Genomic DNA, 14225 nt, shown 5'->3' on the forward strand with positions numbered 1-14225 from the left:
CAGATTGCATCCTCGTCATATCCTGACAAAAAAAAACAACCCATGACGTTATAGGCTACATCTTGTGAAATGGGGCTTTTAACACAAAGGTTAGAAATTGATCATATATTAAATGTGTATGCCTAACAGCACAGCACAATGTCATAAAGCATAAAAATCAGCCTCGCGATAAGGGCCCATCATAAAAAGACTTGCATCGATCCAATCATCCACAACTATAGAAAGCAAGCAACGTCAACAATTACAATGTATGTTTGTTCAAAATACTTTCTACATATGGTGACTATTCATACATTCATCTTTTTCTTGAAAATCCAATGTGCTTTTCCTTGTTTATAATTATAAAGAGGACATTGTGCAAAATTCCTGTAAAATTACAATATTGATGGATTTCTATATATAGTTGAGATTGATTGGATCAATCATAACTCCTTATAAGACAAGGTCCAGATCTGTCTTACAGTGCCCTGAAGCCTCGTCTCAAAACTAACTTTGACAAGAGTCATGTACATAAAATAGCACATCACATAACTCAATACACGTACAGGACAGTAGACACGCACAGCATGCATCATGATCTTGGAATATAAACCAAACATCTTGGTACCTGAAACTATGCAGTATTAAAGATTTCAATGTGAAGATTGTGGTAGGTCATTTCTAGCAATGCTAATAAATACATGTATCCTCTATACAGAAAGTAATACAAATACAACCTGTCATTCGAGATAAAAAGCAATTTGAAGAAAATGCATTGATAAATATCACATTCATATTTCAACACCGACCATGTCAATAGCATATTACTCCTTATTCTATTGTATGGTTGTCTAAGAGAATAATGGGGCCATGCTACAAATTACATGGATTAATCAACATTTTTGCTGCTGTATCAAATAATCATCAATTTACAGTTCGGTGCTCCTAAACAAAAACAAAAAAAATAAATTCTGAAAACTCTTGCATTAGTCCACCTTATGCCGTTTCATCATGGACTTCATGTAACCCTTATGTCACTTGACATGGCAAATATGAAATATAGCAGGTTTTCCTTCTTTGCCCCCCCCCCCTTTCTTTTGATACTAAACTGCTTTGTTATTTGGAGATGTCCATGAAATACCACTTTGAAATTAAGAGAAACATTTCATTTTCACATGATATGGTTGATTTCACAGCTTAGCATTACCAATTACCATGTTAGCTCAAATACAGCCCATAAACATTATGGATAAAAGCAGTTTTACATGTAGGTTGAATTAAGCATGCTTTATCACACAAACTAACATGCATGGGACTATGGAAGAATTTTTCACTACAAATCCGCTGTGGCAAAGACAGAGTATTTAACAGATTTACATTTGTGTATTCTTCTGAACAGATCACCTCTGAATTTCATGTCAAATATAACAAACTTCTAATGTATACAATATAATAATGCACATCAAGTTATCATCATTCACCATTATGTACATTCTTTAATACTATTAACACACCTACACTACATGAAAATTTGGGCAAGAATCTTGATGCGAAACTAACATCAAGATTGTTAATCTTTGGGGTTCTGGAGTTTGCAATTTTTACATTTGATTTTGAAGAAAAAATATTTCTATCTCTAATTTTAAAAAATGTGATGAATAAGTAGTTTTGACTAGCTAAATGCAAGACACTTTGAATTTCACAAAAAAGATTGTCTTCTTATCAACTGATCATTGACTGTATATGAAATTTACTATAGGACTCTTTGCAGTACATAAAAATGCAGACCGGGTGACCAAGTAAAGTTATATGTACATGTATTTCAAGATTAAAATGAATAGACATTTTGAAAACAAGCTGGATGTAATACGTAAGGCAATTAATCACATTAGGTTTCTGTCGATTACCGGTAGATGAGATACAGCAATGAGATTCTGGCTTTCAATGCTCAGCATTATAGCTCCAGATGGACAGCTACACCTAGCCCACCTTTGAGGTTATAATTTGTCACATCACCTTCTCCAATGGATATTATTTGCTTATATTGCCCATCAAAAGAGTCACTATTTGTTTACAGTACATATAGCACTGCCAGTAAGCAGTTAATATACTCATGAGCCCTGGTTTGTATCTGATTAATAAACATACATGTAGATATTATTTTTTTAGTAAACATGGCTTTATAGGAAAACAAAACAAGAACATTCTAACCACCCAAAATATGGAGTAAATCACATATGTGTATACACTGTATGTACTGCATACAACATTAAAGTTACCTATGGAAAACTTCTTATAACGCTCTCCTACTTTGACAAGATTTCAAGCTATGAAATACAGTCTATCTTGTATGAATCAACCTCTGATTATTTCAATTAATCAAATTATTTGACAGAACCCAGTTAAATGGTATAATTTCAGAACCTTCTACATGTATATTTTGTTCATTGACCCACCACTCTTCCCGCCCTTTAAAGCTGAAATTCTTCAATGCTAGACTCAGAACTGCTCTTAAAATTTGTAAATTCAACTGATTATCTCGATAGCCATACAAAACAGGCTTTTACTAAAAGACTGGCACTTTCACTTTATGGTGCCACTAAAAAATGCAGATTATTTATATGTTTTTATTATATCATCACTGTATTTGAATAAAAAACTATACAAGTTTGTAAAATATTGGCGAACCAGTCCCCCTTATTCCTCAGAATATATAGGATCATAGGACTGCAATATAACTGGCCTATGATATGTAACTTCATGCATTTATGAGTCATGAATTCTATGCGGTATTACATTATATGTAAAATAGATGCAAATGTGTGATACATTAACTCTCTGAATATTCGGCTCTTAAAGGAGAATGAAACTCTTGGAGCAAGTTAGCTTTTGTGAAAGCAGAAAAATCAAAGAATAAGATCAACAAAAGTTTGAGTAAAATAGGACTAGCAATAGAAGAGTTATGAGCATTTGAATGTCGAGATCACTAATGCTATGGAGATCCTCCCATTGGCAATGCGACCAAGATCTGTGATGTCACACACGTACAACTCTCCCATTTGGACACTGAAAATATACCCCAAAACATTTCTTTTTGCTCATTCTAATCATATGACAAACGATTCATCAATGATATAATGTTGTGAAACCTCTGTACTTGTCATCTCATAAAGAGAACACCTCACCTTGTGATAGACTCTATAAAAGTGAGAATATAAGTGAAATAAGTACTAAAGTAATGAGGGAGTTGTACGTGTGTGATATCACAGATCTTGGTCGCATTGCCGATAGGAGGATCTACATGGCACTAGTGATCTCAATATTCAAATGCTCATAACTTTCTTATTATTCATTCAATCTTCCTCAAACTTTCAACAATGTGTTCCTTTGATTTTTCTCTTTGATATGGATTCAGCTGGTTTCAAGGGTTTCATTCTCCTTTAATTTACCTGTTTGCATCAATCCTAATTTGGCCAATCTGTAAAATATTTATATACCATGCAGTAGGCCTATAGATGCTGACACAACAACTCAAAAACAGAGAAGAAGTTGTTCCGTTGATCTATCCAGTCCGTCCGCTCGCCTTGAGAGATGTGACCTCTGACCTAGCAGTCCAGGAAGTTGGCGGCCATGAGGAGTTCCAGGGCAATCTCTGCTTGAATGGGGAATTCTGGGATTTCCGTGGAGCTGTTGGTGTAGCGTACTTTGTATGTGAAGTACATGCAAACCTTGCACAACACATGGGATCTGATTATACACAAACAAATCAAAGCAAAACAGGAAATAAATTTAATGACATCGGAACAAGTCGAGTCAATCTATAAACTTAAGGAATAACCATGTGATCTAGTTTGTAATAGTTGATATCTGATTGTAAAGGCCCTGACAGAAAATGCAACACCCCCCCCCCCCAAGGGAAAAAAAAATTATCTCTCAATAAATCTCTTTGTAATGTTTCTATATCATTTTCTAAGGTTTTTATGCATGCACACCTATTTTACAAATTAAGTACCGGTAAATATCAGAAAGCTAAAAAAAAAAATTATATCTTGCATATTCAGCCCATTCTACGATTGACAAATAGGCCTATTTTCAAACTAAAAAGAAAAAAAATGCAGGTATCTTTATTTGCCAGAATCAAAACCAAATATACATTATTATGTACATGTAAAATCCCAAAGTAAATCAATTAAAGCATTCATATCATCACCACTAACTGTTTCCAAATATACAAAATAAACTGGAGCACTGACTTGTGCTAGAGTGGTGGTAGCAAAACTTGAGGTTTTAATTGTTATTGTTCTCAATCTCAACATCACTTAACATTTCTTCTATTTTACATTAATCTTTTGGAAATGAATATATGTAGATACAACCTTAAGGTTACAATGAAGAGTAGCATTAATATGTACTCGTCATGGAAATGAATAACTGAAGAAACTGCCTCAAAGTGAATAATTAAAAACACAAAAGAATTAGTGTATGCAGTCAAATTTAGGAATCACACAAAAGATAAGAAGATGAAAATGAAAGAAGTTTTCTGAGAGCGACACGCACTACACATCGGGATATTACATGTAATTATGGACAATTTTGCAGTCTGAACACTTCAATTGCCATATTTTTCATGTTTAGGGCATTTGGAGAGCGGCATTTTTAGGTGGATCTTTTAGCCTTTTATCCTTCTTCGTAAATAACATGAAAAGAACTTGAAGGCTCATGATCATTGTTAAAATCTTATCCACAACAGAGGTTTCTATTTAAGCACCCAGTATGGCACTATTCCTTTTCGCAAATAGGCCTACATGTACTTGCAAGACTACATGTTACATTCCTTTAAAAAAATCCAATACTCCCAACTTGACCAATAAAAAAATCTAAGAAATTGAGCAGGCGACCCAAAACTTGCTCCCTGACAATGTGAACTAATTAGATTGAAATCTTATGTCAACAAAATTATAATCATTTGCCACAAGAAATGTGCACAAAGAAAAGTTTCTATATACATAGATTCATGGATTTGAATATATGTAGAAAACAAAATTCTCTGATCTGGAGTTTAGTGTTGTCCAAAAGCGAATCTTCAAAGCCATTGTAAACTGGCAGGGAAGAATTAGAAATGGACGGTTTGCTTCATGAGCAGCTGACCCAAGTTTTCATCACATGGAATTAAAACTTCAAGTTATACTTTGCTATAAAATTTAATTTAAGTACCATGCAGAAGAATTATCTTGAAAATGTTGTCATGCATGTACTTTGCAAAGTTTGCATTGTTCAAAACAAACTCTTTCACTATCAAATGCAATTATAGAGAGAATGTATAACAAGGGACATAACAAAAATCAAAATTAATCAAGGAACGTTATTCAAATACACTGATTCCCTAACCAACCAGGAAATCACAATTTTCAAAATGGCTATTAATAAAGTGAAGATTATCTTTTCACCAATCACATATATTACAATAAGAAAATAAAGGTCAATACTCAGTTACTTACGGGATCTCTTTGAAATGTACTTCATTTGTTTCGTTTTCAGCAAATTGTCCTGCAAAATAGGAAAATAATGTCAAACTTAATATATCTATAAACAGAACGTGCCAAGTAGTCAATTGTGAGCGTAAGAATAAAATGAGAAAATAGTCCGTTGTAAACGAACATTTAACATTGACAAACTAGTCTGCATTACCAAACCCTTATGGAAAGATAATCACTAAGTAGTTCTTGATGTAAGCATAACATTAATAAAACTTGATGGAGAATGTTAAGGTATCCCATATAAAGCCCCCTAACCTAAATCTTAGCAAACAGCATACTACACAATCCATTGCAAACCAATTTTCAAAGAAATTGCAATAGCGCTCTATAAAATTTGAATGATCAAAGTCCAGAATAGTGGTATGAATACTAAAAATAAAAATTCTAGCCTATTTCAAACCTCCCTGTAGGAATGACATCAAATCCATTTCCACATTGTAATAACGTCATCATAGGCTGCGAATTGAAACCGATTTGAACTTCACTCTGACGACAAGGCTTTCATTGCAGCAATGCAGGACTGTCGGTTTTAGTATTCCTAGCATTTATCAACTTCAAATGAAATCATTTTACTTCTGGAATTTTATAATTTAATGAAAATGTGATTTGTAAAAAAAAAATTTCATCGAAGTGATTCAGGTATTGTGCAGCGGGCTTTAGAGTAACTTGGCTTACCCTTCCATAGTTCATTGAAAAAAGTCACCTCTGTTCATTCATTGCCCCCCCCCCCCCCTTCATATAATTCAAATTATATAAAAAATATATAAATTAAAAGGAAATTCATCAGTGTATGGCAAAATAGCCAATTATGACTGACTGCCAAACAAAAAGAAATCTAGAATAAAATATGGATCAAGTTAGCCCCTGGTAGGGTTCAGTCTAAAATCAACACACAGGAATCTGTCATACTTCTCAAATTATATTTTGCATATAAATCTTGTCAGAAAAACACTTTGACTCCAGCATTAATTGACATCTATAGAGAAGATCAACTATTGCAGACTAAACTGTATTTAATACACATGTCCTTGAATACTAGTACTTGTTATAATAGTACCTGTGGGAGGTTCTACAGGCATGTTGATGTGTGAATATTTGGGATTGGTTATTATTCACTTGGATCTACTAGCAGATGGTCTCATTTTCAGATCATAAACATCATCATGGATTAACCCACTTGGTCTACTCTCAACCTGCATGCTGTTTGGTCCATCACTTACAGTAGTCGATACGAACTTTGGCTGTCATTTATTATAATGTCCGAATGATCTAATTTCCGCTTTGTCCACATATCATTTTGTACTTTGTCATTTGAAAATTTGGTTCTTAACAATCCATACACTGTAGTCAATATGTAGAACATATGGATACTTATTATAAAAGAGCATTTAAAACTGGAAATTATACTTCTTTGGACAAGGTGGCAAGTAGATGAAATAGTTAGATGATCAGGTAGATGGCATAGGATTAGACCATGTGGGTCAAGACCAAACGTATAGTACACAACGTGGGTGTAGAACAAGTGGCATTCTCTCTGGGATCAATTTCCTACTGGCTACATTTCTTACCTGGGGTCCGTTTCATAAAGCTGTTCGTAAGTTAAGAGCGACTTTAAGAACGACTGGTGATCCTTTCTTACGCGCTAAACCATCGCCAATGAACATTTGGTATATACTCTACCACAAGAAATGATCACCAGTCGTTCTTAAAGTCGCTCTTAACTTACGAACAGTTTTATGAAACACCCACCTGGTCCACTCAACATAGCTTTGATGGTGCCTGATGTAAGTGCATGATCTCTTTACCTATAAAACAGCTTTTAAAACTGGAAATTATGCTTCTTTGGACAAGGTGGCAAGTAGATGAAATATTTAGATGATCAGGTTGATGATGGCATAGGATGAGGGTCGAGACCAAACGGATAGTACACAAAGTGGGTGTAGAACAAGTGGCTTTCTCTCTGGGATCAATTTCCTACTGGCTACATTTCTTACCTGGTCCACTCAACATAGCTTTGATGGTGCCTGATGTGAGTGCATGATCTCTTTTCACAATGAATTCATGACCATCTGACGATACCAGTTTGACGTACATGGCATCAGGCCCTTCACAGCCGCCGTAGATCTTGTCATCGTCACAATCCTTGTTATCGGCCATGGTGATGCTTATTTTACAGGATTATGTTCTGAAAAAAAAAGGAGGATCTAAGCTGAGGACTTTGCATTGGATTAGCTTCTTTCTTGCCCGACAGCAGAATGGGAAGCTGTGTAAACTAGATAACCATGACACTATAGGAGGTTGTAGCATGGGGGGGGGGGGGGACTCTGACATGTCCAAAGCCATACTCCTCATTCCGTTTTTGTCCACATTAGATCGAGACTCATCTAATAATATTTTTAAAACCATCAGGGAATTTGGGTTTGTGAATGTCTAACACAAGTTTGACCCCTTTGCTTTTTTTCAGATGATTTGCCAATCAGTGAAACAGGATATAATTTGGGAACGGGTTTACTTTTTGGCTACATAATGACATCTTATACTGATCCCCACAGACAATTATCATTTTGTATTTTTTGTAGTTCTCTATAAAAGGGTTTGATGAAAAAATGTTATCAGATGACTTAATATTATTGAATTTTATTACTTTCAGAGAGTCCTATTAAATGATTTTAATGGTTCTCCATAAATAATTAGGAGTGGACTATAAATGGGTGATTTTTTGTTTTACTGTGGCAACAGTTTTTTTTTTGTGTTCCTTGTACCTTATCTCAACATGAAATGACAATATTCTTTGTCTCAGGTCCGAGAAACGAGCGTACCAGGCCAAAATCCAAAATGGCCGCCAAAGCCCCCCAAAATCACATTTTTTGGCCACAACTTTTTTATTTGGTAGTCTTTTTCTCTGGTTTTGGTGTCTATTCCTATGTTTTGGGGGGCAAGCAATTTGTTTTTACTAATTCCACAAATTTCACCCAATTTCTCTTACATAAATAATATTGAAGATAAATAACATTCTCCGACTGTTTTGTTTTTCTAATTTCATATTGATCTAGTCTACACTCATATGTCATGACTTGGTTTGAGTCTGTATGCAGGCTTGCTGTACTCTGCTGGTTTGGGATCAATTTGGAAAACATAAAAATATCTTTGAAGTTTAAAGGTCAAGTCCACCCCAGAAAAGTGTTGATGTGAATCAATAGAGAAAAATCCAACAAGCCAAACAGTGAAACACTTTAAATTCCATCAAAATCAGATGTAAAATAAGTTGCATATGACATTTTTATGTTTCACTTATTTTTCACAGAATATGCACAAATTAGTGACATGCAAATGAGAGTCGATGATATCCCTCACTATTTCTTGTTGGGGTAGACTGGTCTTTTAAGATGGCTAAAATCAGATTTTCATCTTCCATCGATTTTGAATAGATTTAGAAAAAAATCACACAACATTTTCTTAAAATTCATCAAACTTCCTCCATTAATACACAAATACCTACAAAAAATAAAGATTTTGCCAAGATCAGTGAGATCTAGTTATTTTTACAATATCAGATTTTGATTACACTCCTATTTGCATGGGAAATAATTGAGTCACTTGAAAATGGTATCTGTGGGAAATATTGGAAGATGCACAAAATCACTGATCAGCTATACATGTATGTATTTTGGCCATATTTTGTTGTTTTGAGAAAATAAAGACTGTCTTTGAAAATGTGTTTTGCCTTTGAGTCTTTGACCCTTTTTCATCATCTTTTGATTCAAATTCCCTTCCGGCAATTGTTGTTTAAGTATGATTTAAATTATTTTTTAATGTGTAAATGCACGCGTTCAGGAATACAAGGCCGGTCAGTAATACATAACTCACTATCATGACTATTATTACAATGTCAATGGGAGTGGAAAGTTGTCACCAGCGCTGAAGAAAAAAAATGCAAGCAAAACTTAAGGTCTAGTGACTCATTTATATTTCACGATATTAAAATATGGTAGATCTACTAATTTTGGCCAAATCGTGGTTTCAGGAACCGCTTGTCAATTTTTATGCGCGCACTTCTGTAAAAATGAATGGAGGTGGAAATAGGGAAATGTGCGTTTGACTGAACTGAATAAAGCACTGCTGTAAAGTTAGCCCTGTAAATGTAATATTGTACGAAGTGAACGGTAATTCGTAATTTCATAATCATGATAATTCAATGCCCTAATTTCATACTTTTACCATTTACAAAGTAGCTTGCCTTACAGACCAAACACGGAAATTGTCACACTTGCATTTTCCACATTAATCATTCTCAAGAGTAAAAACTGTAAACTATTTATATTGTCAACCATAACGACAAAGGCAACACACACAGTACAGTCAGGCCACACAGCTCAGACACAGTCACAGTACAAGGGCAAGGCAAGCGCTACTGGCACTGCTAGTGCAGGGCAGTGCATGCAATCCAATGCAATCGCGAAAGAGCGAAAGGCGCCACGAAAGTCGAAGAGAAAGACATATGAATACCGGTTTCCTACAAATATTCAATATTTCACACAGTGCATTCTCAAAAGCATTGAAAGATCACAACAAAATCACAAAATCAACTTATGCAGATATAAACAAAAAGTTTTAAAGTCCAAATCAAACAATACTTACAACTCGTTGCTGGCCACACCGCAGTGATCGTCATTGAATGAAAACATAAACGCCGGTTTCCAATAATGGTGGCCACGCGATACAGTGCAGTGCACAATACAGAAGTACGATACTTTCCTCATCAGGGCTTGTTACACAGTCAATAGTAATTGATCAAAGGATTGATTTTTACAATTGATCATACGCAATAATCAATGACATTAATGATCGATACCAACCTACAATCAATTATTAAAATTTCATGTAACAGGGCCCTAATCCTGCGCGCTCTTTTAGTATTTCTTCCTCGATTTTTATCTAATTATTTGTTCCCTTAATTCTTTGAGTTTGATGTATTAAAGGAATGCGATAACTATAATGTTCATGTACTAGATATAGTTCACTATGGAAATGAAGTGGTATCACTAGCTGTTTATTGTGGCCTATATGTTCATTAATTGAGAAAAACTCTGGGAAAAACTTGAATCTTTTGAATTTTTTTCTCGCTCGCTTTGCTCGCTCAGGACTTTAAGACCTTGCTCACGCCATGTTAATTGTGCCCCCTCATTTTTCAAAACCCATTAGGCCTGATCTATAGCTATATCGCTGATCTGTAATTTAAATAACAGGTAAAAAAATTCTCAGGGGCCCAGGCGACTTCGCCCCCAAAATAAGAGCCCTAGCTTGGCCATTAAATAAGGGAGCGGAAGAAAAAATAAAGGAAGAATTAGAACTATTGCCAAGGAAAAAGGAATGACTATGAAGGGAATATCATTGGCATGATATGAGCCAAAAGTTTTGAGGGGGCGCCAGACGTGCAAAATTGGCAAAAAGTTGCAATCGAGCGAAGACATTTTTTTGACAAAAATCTAATTTTGTGATAGATTTTGATATAACGTTCAGAAAATGATATTACATTTCACCCTTCTCTCTATTATTTTCTTGATCGTGAAAAATGTGGGGGTCTATGGCCCCAGCCCCCAACACCATCTTTGCGCCAGGTGGGGGAAATGGAAAGGAAGCTAAAATAATAAATTTACAAACAAAAACTTTAGCTCGGTTTCTTGCTCCGCACTAATTAATATTCATCTGTAAATTAGATTATGAGGATAACATGATGCTCAAAATGTTCGGGCAGGTCTGAATTTATTTGCCCTCCTAAAAGATTATTTAGCAGGGGCCACGGAAGCGGGGGGCTGGGGGTGCTTCAGCCCCCCACTTTTTTCCAAAACCATGTACAAAAACGTAAAAATGACCATATGATTGTGATTTTTTGGCTCAGCCCCCCCCCCCCCCCCCCCCACTTTGAAAACCGTTCCGCGGCCCTGTTTATGCATAACGGTTCTTTTCAGAAATTAGCAGGCGCTTCGCGGTCGCATTATTCACTTAGTTAGATAAATGACAAAAAGTGCTTATACTGGAGTAACTGAACCCAATGATCGAAGATCAGCTCGCCATTCGAGCTCTCATTGATCATGTTGTCTTTGTCTCATTGTTCTATTTTTTGTGATGAGGGCTACACGTGCAAGTGAAATTAATTGATTTCTGTTTGTATTCATGGATTATTCATCCATTATATTGTACAAATTTTGTCACGATAATAGGCCTACAATATAATTATTTTCGTTCATTTATCATATTGATGTGTATTTCATTTTGTACATGTATGAGAAATTGTAATTATCTCGATAAGGGTTCAATTGAGATCGAGGGTGAAAAAAGGGTTTCCCATAAGAGTCCTTATCTTTGTCCTTTTTGTGGAGCGTTGTGGTCTAGTGGATTAGTCTTCGGACTTTGAAACACCGGGGTCGTGGGTTCGAATCCTAGCTATGACTGGCCCTGGGAAGCGGGGTGGTGAATTAGTACCCCAAAAGTTTCCTTGGTGGTGCTGCGTGTATTATTTTTCACACTCAGCACCCCCGGGTATTCTTGAAGATTTGTAAACATGGAAAAATGTACCAAAAATGCCCCCTTATTATTTTAGTGAAAACTTTTTTGGGGGGCAAAACCTTTTTTCCACTTTCTTTTCAAATTTACATCACCCCCCCCTCCTGTAAAAAAAATCGTTCCCACGCAGGGCCCTGATGGCTATAATATGGCGTAATTTTCCTTCAACAAGAAATGTATTCACAATGTGCTGTACTCAACCCAGGTGAGGTTAATTGGCAGTTAAGACAATAATCTCAAATAATTGTGAGCACCGGAATCGGTAGACGAGCTTGGCCGGGGTTATAGGACCATAGGCGGCAGAAGGGGGGGGGGCGGGGGTCGTGTCCCCCCTAGATTTGAGGTGGGGGACCCCCCCCCATACAATTTCTGTTGATCCGAAACTTGTCAATAAGCTTGTCAATTTTTTCAAAAATTTCAGGTGGACCCCCTAAATTTGTTTGCTTCCGCCGCCAATGGTTAGGACGAGCGCCTTATTGAGTACGTACTAATTAGTATAGTAAGTACCAATCATGGTCGGCAAGTGGGCCGATATACCGAAAAGGTGACATGGCCTATATTATTGTTGTTTTCGGGTTCAGAAAGAACCAAATTCATTGTACAGTTGTAGGCCTTTATTGTTCACTGACTTTGTTTATAGTGACTTAGATCTAAATTCCTACACATCGATATAGTCCCCCTATATGATAGTCCTTAATCCTTGAATCATAGAAAAGGTAGCCTCAAAGGCCTTCATATTAATTTCTAGCGAACAATATTTATCTTTTTGAAGGTCTTTTTTCTTATCTGTTCGTTTCCTAATTCCCTTTCTCCGTCCTCCCCCCCCCCCCAATATTTCAAATATCATGATTGACCGGTGGCCGACCCTAGCTTGTGTATAGCACCCACTGATCTATATCACATAGAAAAACATAACTAATTTTTATCAGAAATATCTTGTTTTGTTGGAAATTATAGGAATGAAAAAAAATAATAATAGCCTTTACTTTTTTTTGTTCTTTCTCATTGATTATTATGGCTTACTATTACATGTATTATTGTTTTGTCATGTTTTTAGATGTGTGTTTATACAGGTCTCCTTGGTCGAGCAGTTTTTATAATTGAAAGGGGTTCTCTGTTTAATAAAACGACAAATAAAACAAACATTGTCCTCCTATATCCACCTCTTAGGCTGTTCTGTATTTTATACAACTCTCCCCTTTCCCCCCATATTCTTTTCTTCGCCTCTCCGTTTCCCTTCCTCTCTTTCTCTTTAATTTCTCCCCTCTCTCTCTGCCTCTCTCTCCCTCTCTCTATCTCACTTCTTTGTCTCACTTTCGATTTCAATATATTAATTGGAAATATATTTGACCCTCTCCCTGCATGTCCCGCGGCCTTATTTTTATTTCTTCCTCTCTTTCCATTCTTTGCCTTCCGTTCATCATCTCTCCTTTCTCCGATTTCCCCCTTTTTATCGAGGCGGGGGGGGGGGGGGGCGGGGCTATGGGACCCCTTTGGTGCCAATAGTTGGGCAATGACGCCTATGCTCACGGCCCACTTTTTTACTTGACATTTTTTTTTCGGCGCACCCCGACGTGGGCATATTAATATGACCTGTAGCTCAGAAACTTGGCGTCCAGGGCAGCTTAGGTGCTTATATAATATTGCCCCCTCCACATAAATAATTATTATAAGGTAGCTAGCTGCAAGTAAGAGTTAAAAGTCTTTAGATAACTTTTTCTACCTATTTGGCTTTCTTTTCCAGGGCGGTTTTTTTGCATGTGCCCTGAGGGCCGTGCGATTTTTTTTACTGGGGGTGCTGATGTAAATTTGAAAAGAAAGAAAGAAAGAAAGAAAAAAGGATTCAATACAAAATGGAAGTCAAATTGGTCCCGATCGAGAAATTTGAAAACAATACAATAAAAACAAACAAGGGGTTTCACTACACTAAAAATCAAGGTCACTTTGGTTACATTTTTCAATTTTGTTCACATATCAGCTTCCAGAATACCTGGGGAAGCTGCCTATGAAGAATTATACACGCAACACCCCAAAATAATTTTTTGGGTGCTTAATAAGCACGTAAGTACCCCGGCAGGCTGCAGGGCCATGCCTGTGCCCCTATTGCTTGCACTTTGCCCATCCCGGGCCCATCTCGCCCCATCG

General features: G+C 36.3%; 1 protein-coding gene across 1 annotated transcript; it reads right to left on the reverse strand.

The window, feature by feature from the left end:
* Positions 1-1061: 1061 nt before the first annotated feature.
* Positions 1062-10263, reverse strand: LOC135157343 (elongin-C). The gene is made up of 4 exons (XM_064112562.1): positions 10155-10263; positions 7511-7701; positions 5478-5526; positions 1062-3726 (listed from the first exon to the last, which is right to left on the reverse strand). Exons 2-4 carry the CDS (start codon positions 7671-7673, stop codon positions 3585-3587), a joined length of 354 nt encoding a protein of 117 aa, XP_063968632.1. The 5' UTR covers positions 7674-7701; positions 10155-10263; the 3' UTR covers positions 1062-3584.
* Positions 10264-14225: the final 3962 nt, after the last annotated feature.

This window comes from Lytechinus pictus, chromosome 17 (assembly GCF_037042905.1).
Source record: "Lytechinus pictus isolate F3 Inbred chromosome 17, Lp3.0, whole genome shotgun sequence".
NCBI lineage: Eukaryota > Metazoa > Echinodermata > Echinoidea > Temnopleuroida > Toxopneustidae > Lytechinus > Lytechinus pictus.